General features: G+C 38.9%; 1 protein-coding gene across 5 annotated transcripts in view; it reads right to left on the bottom strand.

The window, feature by feature from the left end:
* Positions 1-5,991: 5,991 nt before the first annotated feature.
* LOC128983017 (tRNA N6-adenosine threonylcarbamoyltransferase, mitochondrial-like) overlaps positions 5,992-19,964 on the bottom strand; it is a 140,967-nt gene continuing 126,994 nt past the window's right edge. For all 5 annotated transcript variants that reach the window (XM_054402157.1, XM_054402165.1, XM_054402142.1 and 2 more), the window contains 3 exons: positions 16,780-16,934; positions 10,903-11,111; positions 5,992-6,140 (listed from right to left, as the gene is read on the bottom strand). In XM_054402157.1, coding sequence (XP_054258132.1) covers positions 6,020-6,140; positions 10,903-11,111; positions 16,780-16,934 — 485 coding nt within the window. In that variant the 3' untranslated portion in view covers positions 5,992-6,019. The remainder of the gene's footprint in view (positions 6,141-10,902; positions 11,112-16,779; positions 16,935-19,964) is intronic.

The following is a 19,964-nucleotide window of genomic DNA, read 5'->3' as shown; positions in this document are numbered from 1 at the left end:
GTCCGTGACGTTGGAAGTGGTGAAGGAAGTAGTAAAGACGAGCAGTCCGGAGAGTGGGAACTGTTTATGACCATTATATTAAGGTATTTGCAATCCTATGATGCTATGGGAAGAGAGGAAAACAGATCCGCGACGTAGGATGTGGTGAAGGAAGTAGTAAAGGCGAGATGTCCGGAGTGTGGGAACTGTTTATGACAATTAGATTAAGGTATCTGCAATCATAAAATTCTATGGGAAGGGAGGATAACGGGTCCGCGACGTAGGAAGTGATGAAGGAAGTAGTCAAGGCGAGCTGTCTGGAGTGTGGGAACTGTTTATGACAATTAGATTAAGGTGTCTGCTATCATAAAATGCTATGGAAAGGGAGGGAAACAGGTCCGTGGCGTAAGAAGTGACAAAGAAAGTAGTAAAGGCGAGCAGTCTGGAGTTTGGGAACTGTTTATGACGATTAGATTAAGGTATCTGCAATCATAAAATGCTATGGGAAGGGAGGTAAACAGGTCCGTGACGTAGGAAGTGGTGAAGGAAGTAGTACATGCGAGCAGTACGGAGTGTGGGAACTGTTTATGACCATTAGATTAAGGTATTTGCAATCCTATGATGCTACGGGAAGGGAGGGAAACAGGTCCGCGACGTAGAAAGTGGTGAAGGAAGTCGTCAAGGCGAGCTGTCCCGAGTGTGGGAACTGTTTATGACGATTAGAATAAGGTATCTACAAACATAAAATGCTATGGGAAGGGAGGAAAACGGGTCCGCGACGTAGGAAGTGATGAAGGAAGTAGTCATGGCGAGCTGTCCGGAGTGTGAGAACTGTTTTTGACGATTAGATTAGGGTATCTGCAATCATAAAATGCTATGGAAAGGGAGGGAAACAGGTCCGTGGCGTAAGAAGTGGCGATGGAAGTAGTAAAGGCGAGCAGTCCGGAGTGTTGGAACTGTTTATGACGATTAGATTAATGTATCTGCAATCATAAAATGCTATGGGAAGGGAGGTAAACAGGTCCGTGACGTAGGAAGTGATGAAGGAAGTAGTAAATGCGAGCAGTCCGGAGTGTAGGAACTGTTTATGACGATTAAATTAAGGTATCTGCAATCATAAAATGCTATAGGAAGGGAGGAAAACGGGTCCGCGACGTAGGAAGTGATGAAGGAAGTAGTCAAAGCGAGCTGTCCGGGGTGTGGGAACTGTTTATGACGATTAGATTAAGGTATCTGCAATTATAAAATGCTGTGGGAAGGGAGGAAAACAGGTCCACGATGTTGGAAGTGATGAAGGAAGTAGTCAAGGCAAGCTGTCCGGAGTGTGGGAACTGTTTATGACGATTAGATTTAGGTATCTGCATCCCAAAAACTATAAGGGAAGGGAGGAAAACGGGTCCGCGACGTAGGAAGTGATGAAGGAAGTAGTCAAGGCGAGCTGTCCGGAGTGTGGGATCTGCTTATGACCATTGTATTAAGGTATTTGCAATCCTATGATGCTATGGGAAGGGAGGAAAACAGGTCCGTGACGTTGGAAGTGGTGAAGGAAGTAGTAAAGACGAGCAGTCCGGAGAGTGGGAAATGTTTATGACCATTATATTAAGGTATTTGCAATCCTATGATGCTATGGGAAGAGAGGAAAACAGATCCGCGACGTAGGATGTGGTGAAGGAAGTAGTAAAGGCGAGCTGTCCGGAGTGTGGGAACTGTTTATGACAATTAGATTAAGGTATCTGCAATCATAAAATTCTATGGGAAGGGAGGATAACGGGTCCGCGACGTAGGAAGTGATGAAGGAAGTAGTCAAGGCGAGCTGTCTGGAGTGTGGGAACTGTTTATGACGATTAGATTAAGGTGTCTGCTATCATAAAATGCTATGGAAAGGGAGGGAAACAGGTCCGTGGCGTAAGAAGTGACAAAGAAAGTAGTAAAGGCGAGCAGTTTGGAGTTTGGGAACTGTTTATGACGATTAGATTAAGGTATCTGCAATCATAAAATGCTATGGGAAGGAAGGTAAACAGGTCCGTGACGTAGGAAGTGGTGAAGGAAGTAGTACATGCGAGCAGTACGGAGTGTGGGAACTGTTTATGACCATTAGATTAAGGTATTTGCAATCCTATGATGCTACGGGAAGGGAGGGAAACAGGTCCGCGACGTAGAAAGTGGTGAAGGAAGTAGTCAAGGCGAGCTGTCCGGAGTGTGGGAACTGTTTATGACGATTAGAATAAGGTATCTACAATCATAAAATGCTATGGGAAGGGAGGAAAACAGGTCCGTGGCGTAAGAAGTGGCGATGGAAGTAGTAAAGGCGAGCAGTCCGGAGTGTTGGAACTGTTTATGACGATTAGATTAATGTATCTGCAATCATAAAATGCTATGGGAAGGGAGGTAAACAGGTCCGTGACGTAGGAAGTGATGAAGGAAGTAGTAAATGCGAGCAGTCCGGAGTGTAGGAACTGTTTATGACGATTAAATTAAGGTATCTGCAATCATAAAATGCTATAGGAAGGGAGGAAAACGGGTCCGCAACGTAGGAAGTGATGAAGGAAGTAGTCAAAGCGAGCTGTCCGGGGTGTGGGAACTGTTTATGACGATTAGATTAAGGTATCTGCAATTATAAAATGCTGTGGGAAGGGAGGAAAACAGGTCCACGATGTTGGAAGTGATGAAGGAAGTAGTCAAGGCAAGCTGTCCGGAGTGTGGGAACTGTTTATGACGATTAGATCAAGGTATCTGCAATCCTAATATGCTATGGGAAGGGAGGTAAACAGGTCCGTGACGTACGAAGTGGTGAAGGAAGTAGTCAAGGTGAGCTGTCCGGACTATTAGTGGGATCTGTTTATGACTATTAGATTAAGGTATTTACAATCTTAAAATTTTATGGGAAGAGAGGGAAACATGTCCGCGACGTAAGAAGAGGTGAAGGAAGTTGTAAGGTGAGCAGTGTGGAGTGTGGGAACTGGAAACCGTTTGTAGCGGTTAGATTAATGTATCTGCAATGATGAAATGCTATGAGAAGGGATGGAAGCATCCCCACGGCATAGAAAATGTCGAAAGAAGTAGTAAAGGCTAGCAGTGCGGAGTGTGGGGAATGTTTGTGGCAATTAGATTAATGTATCTAAAATACTAAATTGCTATGGAAAGTGATGAAAACGGGGTAGCGGATTTTTATCCCCCTGGAATTTTACCCCCTGGGCAAACGTGACGTCACAAACCAGGGGGTAAAATTCCGGCCGCGAACTTTTGAGTTTCGCGACAACAGCTCGATGGATTAAACGCGGAATTAAACATATATTTTCACGGTTGTGAGTTTAATCAGAACACATCAAATTATAAAAACCTAGAATGTACGGCCCGGATTTTTACCCCCCGGAATTTTACCCCCGGAATTTTACCCCCCGGATTTTTACCCCCGGAATTTTACCCCCGGAATTTTACCCCCCGGATTTTTACCCCCGGAATTTTACCCCCGGAATTTTACCCCCCGGAATTTTACCCCCCGGAATTTTACCCCCTAGCCAGATATAAATTAGTGAGAATGATTAATTATCGTCATTCAGTTTTAATTTAATGGTAAACATTTTATTATTAAGTAGCCTATCTTAATTTATATGTAACATTAACTAATCGAACAGGGTTTGAATATTAATTTTGAGATTCGAGTGTCAGGATTCAATCTTTGAAGCCAACTGTTGGTTAATATGATCAAAATAAAACAGCGAATTCTGTTTACTTAGTTGAGATTACAAAATAAATAAATAAAGATAGGCTACTAAATAATGAAATGTTTACAATTAATTAAAAACAGAAATAAGATAATCAATCATTCAATTTGTAAAATCAGCCAGGGGGTAAAATTCCGGGGGGTAAAATTCCGGGGGTAAAATTCCGGGGGGTAAAATTCCGGGGGTAAAAATCCGGCTCGTACATCTTCAGTTGCCTAAACGCTAGTTATATGGACAGGGGGTAAAATTCCGGTTTTTATCGCTAATCTAATTAATCACGCTCTGACTATTTTCATTAGACTTCCAAATCCGCGGGGGTAAAATTCCGGCCGCGAACAAACTTTTGGCCACTCAGGTTACTACGTCATAGTGACGTCAGCTTTGCCCAGGGGGTAAAATTCCAGGGGGATAAAATTCCGGCGACCCATGAAAACAGGTCCACGATGTAGGAAATGGCTTAGAAAGTATGAGTAGTAAAGTATGAGCATAGTGTGAAAACCGTCTATGGCAGTTAGATTGATGTATCTTTAATCCAAAAATGCTATGAGAAGGGAAGGAAACAAGTCTATGACGTAGGAAATGGTGAAGGAAGTAGTAAGGCTTGCAGTGCAGAGTGTGGAAACTGTCTTTGGCAATTACATTAATGTATCTGCAATCCTAACATGCTATGGGAAGAGAGGGAAATAAGTCCACGACGTAGGGGGTGGTGAAGGAAGCAGTAAAGGTGAGCGTGTTGAGTGTGGGAATTGATTAATGTATCTGCAATACTAAAACACTATGGGAAGAGACTGTAGACTGTAGGTTAAAATAATTACGAAGCACGAATCGATACATGCAATCCTACTAATATTATAAATGAGAAAGTTTGGATGTATAAATGTATGTTTGTGACAAGTAAACGCGAAAAATACTGGTCGGATTGGGCTGAAATTTGGTACGATGATAGCTCATATTCCCGATTAACATATAGACGCAATCTTATCTCAAAAGTCCTTTTGGGCTCCGCCCCAGTGTCATTGGAATTTCCCATGTTAACCTTATGAGTATAATATTTAAAAGGAATAAAATAATTTTGTCAGCTGTTTCAACTATCCAAGTTGGTTCTATGATATTGAATAGCAATAAAAAGTTAAAAGGTTTACCAACAGGGTGCAGTACTATTATTTTTTTACATTTATGACTACATCTATTATATCCTATAAAGGCCATAAAGGTAAAATTTTGTTTTTAAAAGGCTTGTGTGTAACTATTTTATCAACAGATGTAAAGACCAAAATGTTTCTAGTATTTCGTGTTCTCTTCCCGTTGCAAAGCACGGGTACAACAGCTAGTCGTTTATAATAGCAATTTACAACTGAGTTGACAACAGCTGATTTTTACTCCATAGAGGATAAAAACTATTTTTACTTCCTAAAGAGTAAAAATGCTACGACTGGTATTTCTGCAGTATGACCAAAACAATATAATATAAACCATTGATGACTCCGCTCAATTTTGTGGATGCCTCTACGAACGCCACCTAGTTTAATTTCAAGACCACTGTATTCGTTGGAAGAATTTCAGTATGTTTAGTTTTTAATGTAGTCTTATGAAAATATTTTTGACGCAATTCTATGTACTAATTTCATGTACAATTACAAAATAAAGGATTGAATTTAATGTATATTAAATATACAAGCAGTATCCATATCTAGTGCAATATTTATTGTCACGGCTGCCTAGCAACTATTTGTTATTTTTTGCTGATTCCTCTAAATACTTCTACACATAATCTTAAATTTGTTAGTTGTGTTGACTGTTAGATGAATTGAACTCAATAGTGTAGATTTATTGTGTTAAAATGGTGAACATACCAGAATAGTGTGGTGAAAAATAGCGTTCATACCACCGGCCAAAAGGTACGCATTTTGCAGCTCGACTTCATTCGTAAAGTTCTCGACTTCGTTTCGAGCCGGCAAAACCTCATTTTTGGCCCTAGGTACAAAATACAATTTTATTATTTTTTTGTCCTAGGACGCTAGACACGAGCCCGGGATTGTTTTTCCACATTACTTCAGGGTAGACCTGGGGGTTGTGGCATTATCACTTAGATAAAATCCATTGGTGACTTGGTGGGATTTGAACCCGGGACCTCAGGGACTGGAGTCCCGCGATCTAACCACTACACCAGCTCGCTCCCCTGTAACTTTTAACAATCTAGAGCTGCAAAATACATAACTTTTGGCCGGTGGTACAGATGATATAGTAGGTCTTAATAATTCAAAAATACATACAATATAATATTAATAGAGATGTATTTATCACAGCTATTAAGACTATAAGGTTGTAACATTTTTATTGACACTTTCTGCTTGTAGTAGGTCATACCACTGAACCCATTTGCATTTTATTGCACTTTCTGCAACATCTTGAGTCAAGTCCTCCCCAAGAGGACACCTGAAAGCAAATAAAGTTCTTCATTTCATTCTTCATGGTACAACAAGAACTAAGACTTTACAAAATGCTGCAGTAAAACCAGGGGCGGCTCCAGCACATTCTCGGAGGGGGCCATTGCCTGGAATTTTGGGTTGTAGAGGTTGTAGGATACTTAACCCCCCCCCCCCTTTCGAACAAGTGCTGTATTTAGGGTACTAGCAAACCAATGCCAAATGAACCCAAGTTGCCCCCGCCCTTTAGGTGGAACTTTCTCGCGATCGCGACAAAATCTTTAACATCTACAGCAATTGAGGAGACGCCGTCATCGTCACCCTTGGTCGCAGAGAAATCGTGAACATATCTCGCGATCAAGGGGACATCATCATTATCACCCGTAATCCTGGGGAAATTGTGAACATCTCCAGCAATCAAGGAGACATCATCATCGTCGGGATTGCAGACAAATCCTGAACATCTCTTGCGATAAAGGGGACATCATTGTTGTCACCCACAATCGCGGGAAAATCGTGAACATCTCCTCAATCAAGGGAACATCAGAATCGTCACGAGCAATCGCGGTGTTTTTTAGGGGTGGGCGAGTAGTGATTTTTCAATTCGAGTCGAGTATTTGAGTAAAAACTCGAGTATCGAGTCGAGTCAAGTAGTTGCGCGTTAAGTAGGCCTAGGCCCTGGGTTTAAGCTGCGGTAGTAATTTTAGCATCTTGCTATTCACAACTTAAAAATGCTAAGTTTACATTGTTTTGCAGGCTAGGCCTATGGCAAATTTTCTACAAATAAAATTGAAAGATGTAGGCCTAATGTTCAAACAAATGTAATATTAGCCTACTGGAATTTTTTGTTTTAAATGCTTAAGTTATTGAATAATATTTTTTCTTTTCTACAGTTAACTTAGTTTTTATCTTTGCAGAGAGTTTGCAGCATTTTGCTGAAACAAATTTCATCCTAGCCTAAACCCTGCCTAGGCCTAAATAGGTAGTTTAAGTACTTATACCAAATTTTCTAAGTTATATGGTTACTAATTATTAGTACCTCCTACCTTAGGCCTAATAAAAAATTTGGCCTAGACTACTTGTTGACTGCAGCATTAAATTATTTAGGCCTAGGCCTACACATCACTTGTTATTGTGTGTTTTATTTTTTCTTGCCCTTAATTCCTCCTCACTATCATGATAATCAACCTAACTAACTAACTTAATAAGGTAACTTTAAGAATAATTTCAATTCAAATAAGAAACAGAATTTATTAAAATAAATTTATTTATAAAACAAAACTAATATCAAACTACATATTGTATCACAAGTTAAAAACATCAATATGCAATTAGGTATTTTAAAATAATCACTTAGATAAGCACTTCATCTGTTGTTTGAAGGTTATGGGTACTAGGGCTATCCTCTTCACTCATTCATTACATTTATAAAAATGATCAAGTCACTCGTCTCTGACAGACTGAAAATATCAAACAAAAACATAGTAGGCCTATTATCTCGAAATAAAATCCCACATTAAGCACTTAACTTAAAATAAAACACATTTCACTGTAGCCCGGTATACTCGACGTTCTGTACCCACGAGCACCTCAGCTTCCACATGCACAGGATAACAGCTATTTGTGTAATAGCTTCACTGTATATCTTTAATTGGACCTGTTTAGATAGTTGTTTCGTTTCAACAGTTGCAGTTTGCAGTTGCGAACTGTGCATTGTGATTTTAAGGTGTTTATTCTTTACTGTTTGTTTATTTTTGACTTGAGCTGCTTGAAAAGGTGTTTTATGATTATGAAAATTAAAGTGTTGTGAGTGAGCTGAAGCTGATTATTTGTTATTAGGTATTAACAATTAAATATTTTGCGTGCATGAATTATTTATGAAGTTTTAAATGTTCACTTAACCTATCTTTTTCGGATTCCTCAAGAAAGAGTGATTGTTAATGTTAGGTTGATTTGCGTTTGTGTGTGAATTGTTACATTGGAGTTTTGCTAGTGGTAGGTCTAGGTTTATTTTGATTAAGTTAGTTGGGCCTTTCAGTGGAGTTTAGGTCTAAGTTATTGCCTTTGAAAAAGTTAAATTAATAACGTATCTATTAATAAGAGTATGCCTAAGTTAAGTTTACCTTAAAGGCTAACTTAGACCTACAACTACCAAAACTGCAATCTAACAAATTCACACACAAACAAACACCTAACCTAACCTAACAATCACTCTCTCTTGAGGAATCCGAAAAATATAGGTTAAGTAAACATTTAAATCTTCATAATTAATTCATGCACGCAAAACATTTAGGCTAATTGTCAATACCTAATAACAAATCAGCTTCAGCACACTCACAAAACGTTAATTTTCATAATCATAAAACACCTTTTCAAGCAGATCAAGTCAAAAGTAAACAAACAGTAAAGATTAAAGAATAAACACCTTTTCAAAATCACAATGCACAGTTCGCAACTGTAACTGTTGAAAAAAACAACTATCTAAACAGAAACAGGTCCAATAAAGATATACGGTGAAGCTATTACACAAATACCTGTTATCCCAGGAACTATTCTAAAGCCTTCTGTGCTTGTGGAAGCTGAGGTGCTCGTGGGTACAGAACGTCGAGTGCCCGGTATAGCCTATTTGGCCTTTCTTTATAAACTCACATTTTCTAGGTTAAGTTACAATTCAAACTGTCGTCATGTTTCTGCCACCAGATTGAAAATTGCACAATCAAAATCACAAACAGAATATGTTTATTTTACTTTCTATTAAACTTCCACTAACAAAATCAATTTTATTATATGTTACAAATTCACTTCAAAGTAAAAACATTCAAAACTGACATTGACATAACTTCAATCACTCCAATCCATTGTTTTGTTGTAACTGTAACGCCAGCTGTCACCATATCTGCTCTCTCTCTCTCTAGTCAGTCTGCTCATTCTGCTTCTGCTTTGTTTTCCCATCAAACAGCTGTTTTGCAGGGCTGACGTTGCCATATTTATCATTACACCATTATGGCGAATGTCGGTAAAATTATCATAAAATTGCTATAGCTTTTATTTCGTAAAAAATTTAATGGTTTGACTAATTTTAATCAGGATCTAAACTGATTAGAAAATAAATTATACTTATAGTTTGTTTACGCCAATACCACAGTTGTAAAAGTAGGTTACTATTTATTTAGTTTTGATATAAGTTAAAAGTACAACAATTATCGTCCATCTGGCAACACTGAGTTTAAAGTGGAACTGATCTTTTCTTTCTGCCAAGACCCAATGAGATAGCGTCATTCAGATGCATCGATGTTCCTTGCAGTAACTTATCGGTTTGTAAAACCTGTAAAACTAAACACCAATACCGATTTATGTGAAAAAATATTATGCTACAACAGGTTATTTTTATTTGTTGTATTTCTATATTTTGGTATAAAATATTTTTATGGCAGTTCAAACTAAATCTGATACTCTACTTTATAATGTCTTCAAGAATCGTCTGCCATTGTTATACTAGTCACGAGACTCCCTTGTTGACTATCGACTATTGCAATTCGATAGATTCATTCAATGCTTTATTTCAACTTACTGTATCGTTATCGAGACGTATTGTTGACTGTTGTACGAAAGTGAAAGTCTGTTAGTAGTCCTCTTGCTAGCTCTGCCAAATGACGATGCGTGTTTGTTGAACATTTGGTTTACGCTGGTCTAACCTATATGAGGTTAGATAGTTGTTTTTTATAGGAATGGGGATTAAATAAGGCATCAACACAAAACAAAATATAATTTATCAAATATGGGTGTAGAAAATCGTGAAGTGGCACTATTTATAACTACTCGACTCGAATTTTCGAGTAGTAATTACTACTCGACTCGAGGTCGAGTATTTGAAAAAACTCGAGTAATTACTCGAAGGTCGAGTACTCGCCCACCCCTAGCGTTTTTAACAAAACCGCTGCAGTCCTAGAACACGGCCTAGTCATAAATCCAACACTGCCTCCAACCACTCATAACTAAAAATATTCATAATTAAAAAACATTGCAGACTTTCAGTATTTAATTGTAATATAAAGTTAACAACAAACTAACATAAGCTTTGTGCAATCACATTTTTAAGGTTAGTATCAGTAACTGATCCTGATCAAAATCAGATCTCGATATCAGTAACCTCACTACCCACAGTCAAGCGTCGATTATCAGTAGCCCGGTCATGCGAAACGTGGCCGAAAAAGTCAATTGTGGGTGTTGATGAGATAGCGAGAGACGACCAGCGGTGACACCGAGATCACAAAATATGGTCACGGATGTTGCCCGATTGCAGAAGACAATCAAAACTAATAAAAAACACATGTGCACATGAAAAATGCAATGTTATCTTGGCTACATACATAAAAAAAGTGTCTATTTTTATAAATAAATTACGGGACGGGTGTATCTGTGAAAGCAGTTTGGCAATATAATATTTACAGCAAATTATATTGTTTTCAAGTATTGTAATTTGTAATTATTAATATGTAAATAAAATAAACTTATTGGTATCAGAATTTTGAGCCAATCGTGATACTGAAAAATTGGGAATTTTGGCAGGATTTGGAAGACTATGTCCCCCCTGGAGCTGCCACTGAGTAAAACTAAAAATAAATTTGCAACTAATCATTCAGTGATAAGCAGACGGAAAAGAATGTATAACAGAGAGAATTGTAGTGCATTAAGTTCACAGATTAACACTCGCTAAAACATTTATACACTTATTGACAGAAATAAGACAAAGGTCTCACTCAAACACTTACTTGGCCTCAATGTCAAGTGCATCCAGCTGGTCATGTTGGTAGATTCCCTGGCCAACTCGCCAGCGCTCCACACCATTCCATGCGATCATTATACCATTGTCTGTGCACAGATGAGGTGGGGGAACCTTAACATCATAGTCCAGCTCTCTACACAACATCCCGACTGCTCTTTGTATGTACTTGTTGCAAGCCACTCCTCCTGATATCACCTACAAAGTACACATGTCACATCATAGTCAGATAAAAAAGAAGATATTAAAGGGACAAAAATAGATAACTGGTCCAATTCTAAGTAATGTTTGAAACACTTATTGATGGTTCAATCAAACCTTAACCTACAGTCGGGACCATGTAAGTTTGCAGTTGAGGGAAGAGCCTATTTACCATATGGTTTTGAATGAACCAATGAGAACCGTGCGGTGTTGCCAAATCTAATAATACCAGCTGATTTGAAAATATTGCTTAGTATATTTTAATTACCTAGTGTTGTCAACGGGCGATGTGGCAACGTCGCACTAGCCTTGTCTTGTGATTGGCTGCCACCAACTGCAAACTTACGTGGTCCTGACTATAGCTGTTTTTTTATTTTGGGTTTTCAGTGAATATCCGTGTAGGGAATAAATAATTATTACCGTGAGTCTTATGGTAGGAACTAGACCCGAGACTGAGTTTTTTGTTTTGTTTTGTTCTGTGTGAGTTTTCTCATCCTACCCTGGAGACCAATCAATATTTACTTTTGAAAACCCCACCTCAGAACTTTGTACCTTCATGGGGCGTAGACCCAAGGGAACTCAGGGAAGTGAATAGGCCTAAGACATTCATAGATATATGGGCCATCATTTTTCTCAGTTTTGGCTATATCCGTTGAGTATTTTCATTTTAGTCATGACAGCTGCCCAGACAGACATACAAACAGACACCACCTCATTTTTATAATAGTACAGATATTTAGGAAATTTAAGGCCGTACAAAATTACAGGTTGGAGTCTTTTAAATATCACTTTCTTTATCTAAAAGTATTAACTTTACCATCCATGTCCATTCTTTGTAATTTAATTTGTATAAAAAAAAACCCATCAATGATTTCTCTTGTTCCTCAATACTCATACAGCACTAAAACATAAGACCAACCTTCTTTTCCTTCAAATCAAATTATTTTTACATTTCAACTGCAACCAGTACAGTTTTTTTTTTTTTTAATGAACTACATTATTGTACTGTCTTAAAACAGATATATTAATTTAAATAGTTTTCAGCTGACTTAATTGTTTGTTTGTTTTTGTTTTTGTGTTGTTCATGATTTTGAAATGGAAGTAAAAACTATGTAACATAATGTTAGTTTCATTTATATATTAAAAACTGTTCAATGGCGACGAGGATGAGGAGGAGGAAGGGTGAGAGACACCAGGAGCTAGTAGAAGAAGGTATATTAACACCCAGTCAACCTATTTTCTGTTCTAATTTTGTTAAATTTGATGAGGACAATGAGACATGGAGTTCATACATGGTAAGGCTAGACAACTTTTTTGACCTAAACGGAATCACGTCAGAATTAAAGAAAAATCAATATTTGATCAATTTGTTGACACCTAAAGTATTTCACGACCTGAGAATTAATCTGAGCCCATGTGACATTGAGGATAAAAGTTATGACGAAATATGTGAAGCTTTACAATTATTACTGGAACCTAAGGGAAGTATTATTGCAGAACAACATAAGTTCACTAAAAGAATCCAGAATCCGAGTGAATCTGTAGGCAGCTTCGCCAAAGATCTGAAAACCTTAGCCAGTAAATGTGATTTTAAATGTCCAAAATGTAATGCATCAACATCTGACGTTCATATGCGGCAACAGTTTATTTCGGGCATTCATGATGGAAAATTGCTGTCTAGATTAATTGAAATTCACGAAGATAAAACGTTTAACCAATGTCTTGAAATAGCAAGTAACTTTGAGCAAATCAAAAGTGAAACAACGAAAATCCAAGAATCAAATTTGCAATCAAAAGTTGGAGAACAATTTCAGATTCGAGGGAAGAAAAGCGCTGGATATTTGCAAGGAAAGGGTAGTAAAATATCATGTTTCAGGTGTGGGGGACACCATCACATAAGTGCGTGCGAAATTCCAGCAGACATTAAATGTTGGAATTGTGAGAGGAAAGGACATCTCAGCAAAGTTTGTCGGAGAAAGAAACAAAACATGCGACAAGCTGATGACGCTTCGACAGGAAATGAGTATGAAGAGGAAGGTGAGTGTCAAAATCCACCTTTTATGTCAATGTTATCCATTGTGGATAGAAAGAAGAAATGTACTAAATTGTCTAAGCTCTCGGATGATGCATATCAACCCGAAATGGTAAACAGGCCGGGAAAGATTATGTTAGACTGCACCATTGACGATAAGCGTAACTCTTTTGAGTTAGACACTGGTGCTGCGGTCAGTACTATACCGCTGCATCTGTTTAAGAAATTATTTCCAGGTAAGATTCTAAATAGAACAAGAATGCCGTTAAGAACCTATACAGGAGAAATAATTCGCCCGGTAGGGTTTGCGACTGTCGAAATTTGCTATGAAAATCAAATATCTGTGGGCAACTTGTATGTTATTCGGGGGAACGTAGACAGTATTTTTGGAAGGGAGTGGTTAAAGTTGTTCAAAATTGAGCTTCCTTCATTAAGCCAGGTATCAGAAGATCATACAGATCATAAAAAAGACCAGTTTATAGAGAATCTTAAGAGTGAATTTCCTAATGTTTTCTTACCAGGAGTGGGTAAAGTACCGAACTATGAAGCTCATTTGAGTTTGAAACCAAACTCTAAGCCGGTTTACCTGCCACCCCGCCCTGTTCCTTTTGCTTTAAGGGATAAAGTCAATGATGAAATTGACAGGTTAGAAAAGGAGGGAATTCTCTCAAAGTTGACCTACAGTCAATGGGGTACACCTATAGTACCGATAGTTAAACCAAACGGGGATATTCGGCTTTGTGCTGATTACAAAGTATCAGTTAATAAGAACTTGGAACCTGATCATTATCCAATTCCAACATTGGATGACATATTTGCGAGCATGAGTGGCTGTAAGTATTTTTCGACTATTGATATTTCTCAAGCGTATTTAAACATTCCCATGGACAACGAGAGTGCCAGAGTACAGGCCATTAGCACATATAAGGGTGTATATGCGGTCAATAGACTCATGTTCGGAATCAAAAATGCTCCAGCTGAGTGGCAAAGATTCATATCTCAAGCTCTAGACAACATTCCAGGTGTTACGGTGTTTTACGATGACATTAGAGTAGTGAGTAAAACGTTAGAGGAGCACAAAGATCGGCTAAAAGAAGTTTTCAGAAGGCTATCCAATAATAACTTGCGAGTCAATAGTAAGAAATGTAATTTATTTAAAGCTAAGATTGTGTATTTAGGGCATGAAATATCAGAAAAGGGTATTCACAAATGTAAAGACAAAGTGGAGGCGGTAGTAAATGCTCCCCGACCGACCAATAAAGATGAGCTTAAAAGTTGGTTGGGTCTCATTAACTATTATGGAAGGTTTGTCAATCACCTCTCAAGCTTGTTGCACCCTTTGTATGAACTGACCAGAGGTGGTAGAAAGTTTACCTGGACCTCAGAATGTGAGAAATCTTGGCTTCAAACAAAAAAGGAAATTGCTTCAGATAGAGTTTTAGTTCCATATGACCCTAATTTACCAATTATTCTATCAGTTGATGCTAGTCCAGTAGGGCTTGGAGCTACTCTTTCACACGCTCTCCCGGATGGATCGGAAAGACCAATATGTTTCGCTTCTCGCACTCTTACGCTCACGGAAAGGTCGTATTCTCAAATCGATAAAGAAGCTACAGCAATCTTTTGGGGTGTAAATAAGTTTTTTCAATATGTGTTTTCCAAAAGGTTTATTTTAAGAACAGATAATAAACCGCTTGTTTCTATCTTCAACCCCGCAAAGGAATTACCACGAATGACTGCACAAAGACTTCTAAGGTATGCCATATTCCTGCAAGGTTTTGACTACGAGGTTCAACATATAACTTCTGAGGAGAATGTCTCGTCTGATGCCCTTTCGAGAGCACCGATAAAAGGAAAAGAGGATGAAAATTTCATGGATGACATAAACAGAGCGTGTTTATACCAAATTAGGCAATTCAATGATGTATTGCCTGTGAAGCTGGACGAAATTCAAGAGGAAACTCAGAAGGAGATTGTAATGAAAGATATTTACGATTGCTTACTAAGAGGTAAACCATTGGGTCATAAGGAGTATAAAAAACACTTGGATGAATTGAGTATAGTGGACGGTTGTATAATGAGAGGCGATCGAGTTATTATACCACGCACTCTGAGAAAACGTGTTTTGAATGATCTACATTCGTCTCATACAGGAATTGTTAGGATGAAGGCCCTTGCAAGAAGTTATGTCTGGTGGCCAGACATGGATCTCGATATAGAACAATTTGTGAAACAGTGTACACCCTGCCAAAGAAATCAGAAGAATCCGGCTAAAGTGTGGCATCCATGGGAACCAGAAAATGCACCGTGGAAAAGAATACATGTTGATTTCTTAGGACCTGTATCAAATCAATACGTTTTACTGGTTGTAGATTCATTCTCTAAATGGTTAGAAGCCTGTCCCATGACACAAGCAACATCAAAGAAAACCATAGAGTTTTTGGAAGATATCTTTGCAAGATTCGGCCTACCTTATACATTGGTGAGTGACAATGCTTCGATATTTAAATCAGAAGAGTTTAGTAATTACTTAAAACATAATGGTATTATTCACAGAACCATTGCACCCTATAATCCGCAGAGCAATGGTCAAGCAGAACGCTATGTTCAAGAAGTGAAAAGGTACTTAAGAAAAGAAGTGGACACAAATGGAAACCTAAAAGAAAAACTTCTTATAGTTCTTTCATCTCACAGACGAACACCGACATCAACAACAAAAAGTCCGGCAGAGTTGATGTTTGGAAGAAAACTGCGGAATTCGTTAGATGTGTTGAGACCTTCATTAGAGTCAACGTTGAAACCTACCTTTCGCACAGCCCAACAAGGATGTACATCTTTCAAAGGAACCATAAGAGAATTCAAAGAAGGTGAACATGTTTTGGTAAGAGAAATGGTGAAAAATGGCAAAATTGTTTGGAGAAAAGGTGAAATAAAGAAAAGAATTGGAAGAGTGATGTACTCCGTAGTTGTTGATGACATGCTATGGAGACGGCACATAAATCAACTTCGGAAGATATAGAATCTACAGTATCCTTTGAATTATTTCATGGGGGAAAAGTTTGTACTGTCTTAAAACAGATATATTAATTTAAATAGTTTTCAGCTGACTTAATTGTTTGTTTGTTTTTGTTTTTGTGTTGTTCATGATTTTGAAATGGAAGTAAAAACTATGTAACATAATGTTAGTTTCATTTATATATTAAAAACTGTTCAATTATTCTATAGGATATCTGTTGTAACAGAATAAAAAATTAAAAATTTTTGCCTTTATTTAAACAAAATGTGTTTCATAAAGCAGACGAATTCCCAAACAGTGACAAAACATAGTTAGATTTTCACTAAAAAATGTTATTTCCTTTTATAATAAGCTCTAGTTTATTCTTTTATTACAAGGCCTTTTAGATAAAGTTAAGTTAAATGCTTCAATTAACAGTCTAGCCTTATTAAGTCTCATGAATGTGAAATCATTAAGCAACTAGTCTGTATGATGGAACCTGTCTCTTGACCCTCCATTGACCTAGGAACTGGCCTATGGTTTAAGTGGTGCATCTCAGGTAGACATTCCATCATACAGACTTTAAGACTATGTAATAAATGTTCAACGGGTTATTTATAAATGTTTGCAAGTGTTACCAGAGTGCGTCGGTCCTCAGGGATGAGTTTTCGCAGCGCAATGTACTGCAGAGCTCGCTGCACTCTGTGGCAGATGTGAGTTGCGACACAATGCTGCAGACTGGCGCAAATATCATAGAGAACTGGCTGTGGTAACGTTTGTCCTCCGATGATGTCTGCACAACACAAAGAGTGATCAACCTTATATGGCTAGGGACTTTTGATTGATTAAACTAAATATATGTCTATTTTATCATGTTTTGCCCTCATCGGACACAAAAATCAGAATTCTAATAAAATGGGTTTTTAGTAAATTATATCCGTGTTGGGCCGAAGCAGAATGTTCCAACAGTAACTCCTGCTTGCCATAAAAGTAGGCTGCAAGGAGACAAAAGAAGTCTGATGACAGTACAAAACAACGGCAATGTACCCCAGGTGGGTCTGGACTTTGTTCCTGAATCCAACCCTGTTCATTCGGGCAGCCCCTTGGATTCTGTGGGGGGGGGGGGGGCAACCAGGCATTTTCTTCGGAAGCACTTGTGGCAGGCAACCAGGCCACAGTGCGGATTGATGCTACTGGTAGGTACGAGATGGAATGGGTTCGCCAGGGTGTTTAAAGAAGAAACAAAAAATCCTGAGATCTTCCCCTGATAATGCCAGGAGTTCTACCGGGCTCACGCCTCTTCAAACAGGAGTGACACTGGTAACTAGAACTCAAAAAGAAGATACGGGGAAGATACCACCGAAACCCTTTGGCCCAGCCAAAGTACAGGTGACATTTAATTCAATTCAATTCAAATTCTCTTTATTCATTCACAGTACAAGTTTTTATACAATGAATAGCTGCAATAAATAGTGAAATCAATGAATAGTGGTAGCAATGAACATCTGCACCAAGCCCGTTTCGACAAGACGACAAAAAGTCAACGGGAAAGGACGTCTCAGTGGTTCCGAGGAGAGATGAAAGCAGTATCGGCCACCTGAGAACTCAAATTGACGATGCGAACGTAGCAGGGGGAGAACAGCTTGACCTTATCGCTAAAGCTGTAAGCGATATAGAGGCCAACCGAGCTGTTCAAGTCCGACCACAAAGGTCCTACAAGGGTAAAGGATAGCGTACGGACGATTGGTGATTATGTTTTCCGGCTACGGTGGATTCGGGAACTTCGGCTGGCGTCAACTGCGCCCGAGCGCAAGTGGGTTCGCCCATCTCCTGGTTCCCGTTTGGGTGACATTGGAGAAACTCTGTATAGCTAGACGGAACCCTTGACAACCCGCGGGCCAAATTCAAGGTCTCAGGAAGAGGGGGTGTCATGATACTCCCTGGCAGGAGCAGTGCTGCGCCAAGAGGAGAAAGAAGAAAAAAGAAAAGCAGGCTGCAAAAGAAGCCAAGAAGGTCAAGAAGAAGTAGCTTGTCTAAGCCTAAGCCCACATTGAGAAACAGAAAACTGATGCAATTCTTATACGTCCGACCACTGGAAAGTCGTATGCAGATTTTGCTGAAGGATATTCGGGAGGGGGTGAAACCGGAAGAGTCGGGGGCCGAAATCAACGAGATTTGGCAAACGCATTCCCTGGGAGTCCTCGTGGAGCTTGGAGCGAAGACCAAGAACAAAGAGGAGTTTAGCTCTGCTCTGAAGAAAGCAGTTGGAGAAAGTGGAACTGTCAGGAACCTAGAAACAAGATTCTCTCTGGAAATTAGGGATCTTGATAGTTTCACCCCCGAAAAAGACGTGAAGGAGACCATCAAAAGAGACCTTGGAGCTCAAGCGGGGGAGGTTAAAGTTTTTTTTTTTTTTAACAGCAGAGAGCTGAAGCTAGCGATAGTCTCGCAGTCAGAACAAGTAGCAAATGAGCTCCTTAAAGTGGCATGGATAAAAGTAGGCTGGGTCAATGCCAGAATTCGCCGCAGAGTAGAAGTTACTAAATGTTTTAGGTGCTTTGGTTACGGACATCTCCAGGTGGACAGCAAAGGCCCAGACCGACGGTCAATGAATTTATGCCAACAAGAGCATGCCTTGTTTTTCGGCAGGCCCTCGCCAGTGCCACGGTCAATAATAAAAAACAATGAGAGCCCTCCAAGGAAATATTCACCACTGCAGGGTGGCGAACCTCCTGGCTCAGAGAGTCTTGGAATAAAAAGATCGACCTGCTTTGTAAGGTACCAAATTTTAAGGGGGGTAAAAACGTACTACGAATAAATGAACATCAGAACTTACCCGATTTTTAACCACAATAGCCTACTCCTAGGCCTATGTGTTGGCCATAGCTTGGGCTATGAGCCAAAGAACGTAGGCCTATTTTTATTCACAGTAAAGTACACAAACACATCCACAACTACATATTTATTCATAATAGCGCTTCGTTTCACATAATAAAGTTAAATCGGTCGATTTTACAGACATTTAACGCCGCCGACGACATAACCCCAAACTGGTGTTTATTTGTTGACAGACGACAGACGAAACTAGACCAGCTCAACAAGTGAAATTGCGATCAGCTGTTATCTAGTAGTACTAAAGTTCACCGCTTGAGCGTGTAAGCCTCGAGCGGGCAGGAACGAAGGATTTTACTCAAAGACAGGATCATTCGTTCACACGCCGTCTACGAAGTAACATCGTCGTTACAAGACTACGCATTCCCACCGATCGCCGATATTACGAAGGTTAGCTATTCTAATAGTTAGACCATTTCTACGTTTTACTTTATTTTTGTTTAACGCACGCATTCTCGTTTTACAACTATTCTCGTTTCAGAACTCGATCTTAAACCTCTAAATTCTAATAACTTCGTTTTCGCCGACCTGCATAAAACCCGCCAGTTCCTGCCTGCCAGTGACTAGCGGAGGATTATCTTACGTTTGGTTTTGAATCAATTGGCTACGAAATTACGTTTATTCCGTTCGTTTAACGATTAATTATTATTTAGATTATTTTTAGAATTCAACGTTTTATTACCCCGAGACTTGTCGTCTGAGTTCTAAGCCCCGTCTTTGGCGGGTGAAAGAATCAAGTCTTGTGAGCAGGCTGATTTGAACAATCAGCCATGTAAATTAATACTAAATTTACTTTAAATCATATCACGATAAATTATCCGTTCAGTTATATTAATTAGGCCCCGACGACTCTGTTGGAATTATTTTACTTACATTCGATATTAGATCAATTACCAACGTCCTTAACTTATTAGTTTACAGTTTAATACGA

The sequence above is a fragment of the Macrosteles quadrilineatus genome, unplaced genomic scaffold, assembly GCF_028750875.1.
Source record: "Macrosteles quadrilineatus isolate MER2022 unplaced genomic scaffold, UCM_ALF_1.0 Scaffold_1__1_contigs__length_201487025, whole genome shotgun sequence".
Classification (NCBI taxonomy): domain Eukaryota; kingdom Metazoa; phylum Arthropoda; class Insecta; order Hemiptera; family Cicadellidae; genus Macrosteles; species Macrosteles quadrilineatus.
The sequence above is the reverse complement of the archived record's forward strand: the minus strand, read 5'-3'. Positions and strand labels throughout refer to the sequence as shown.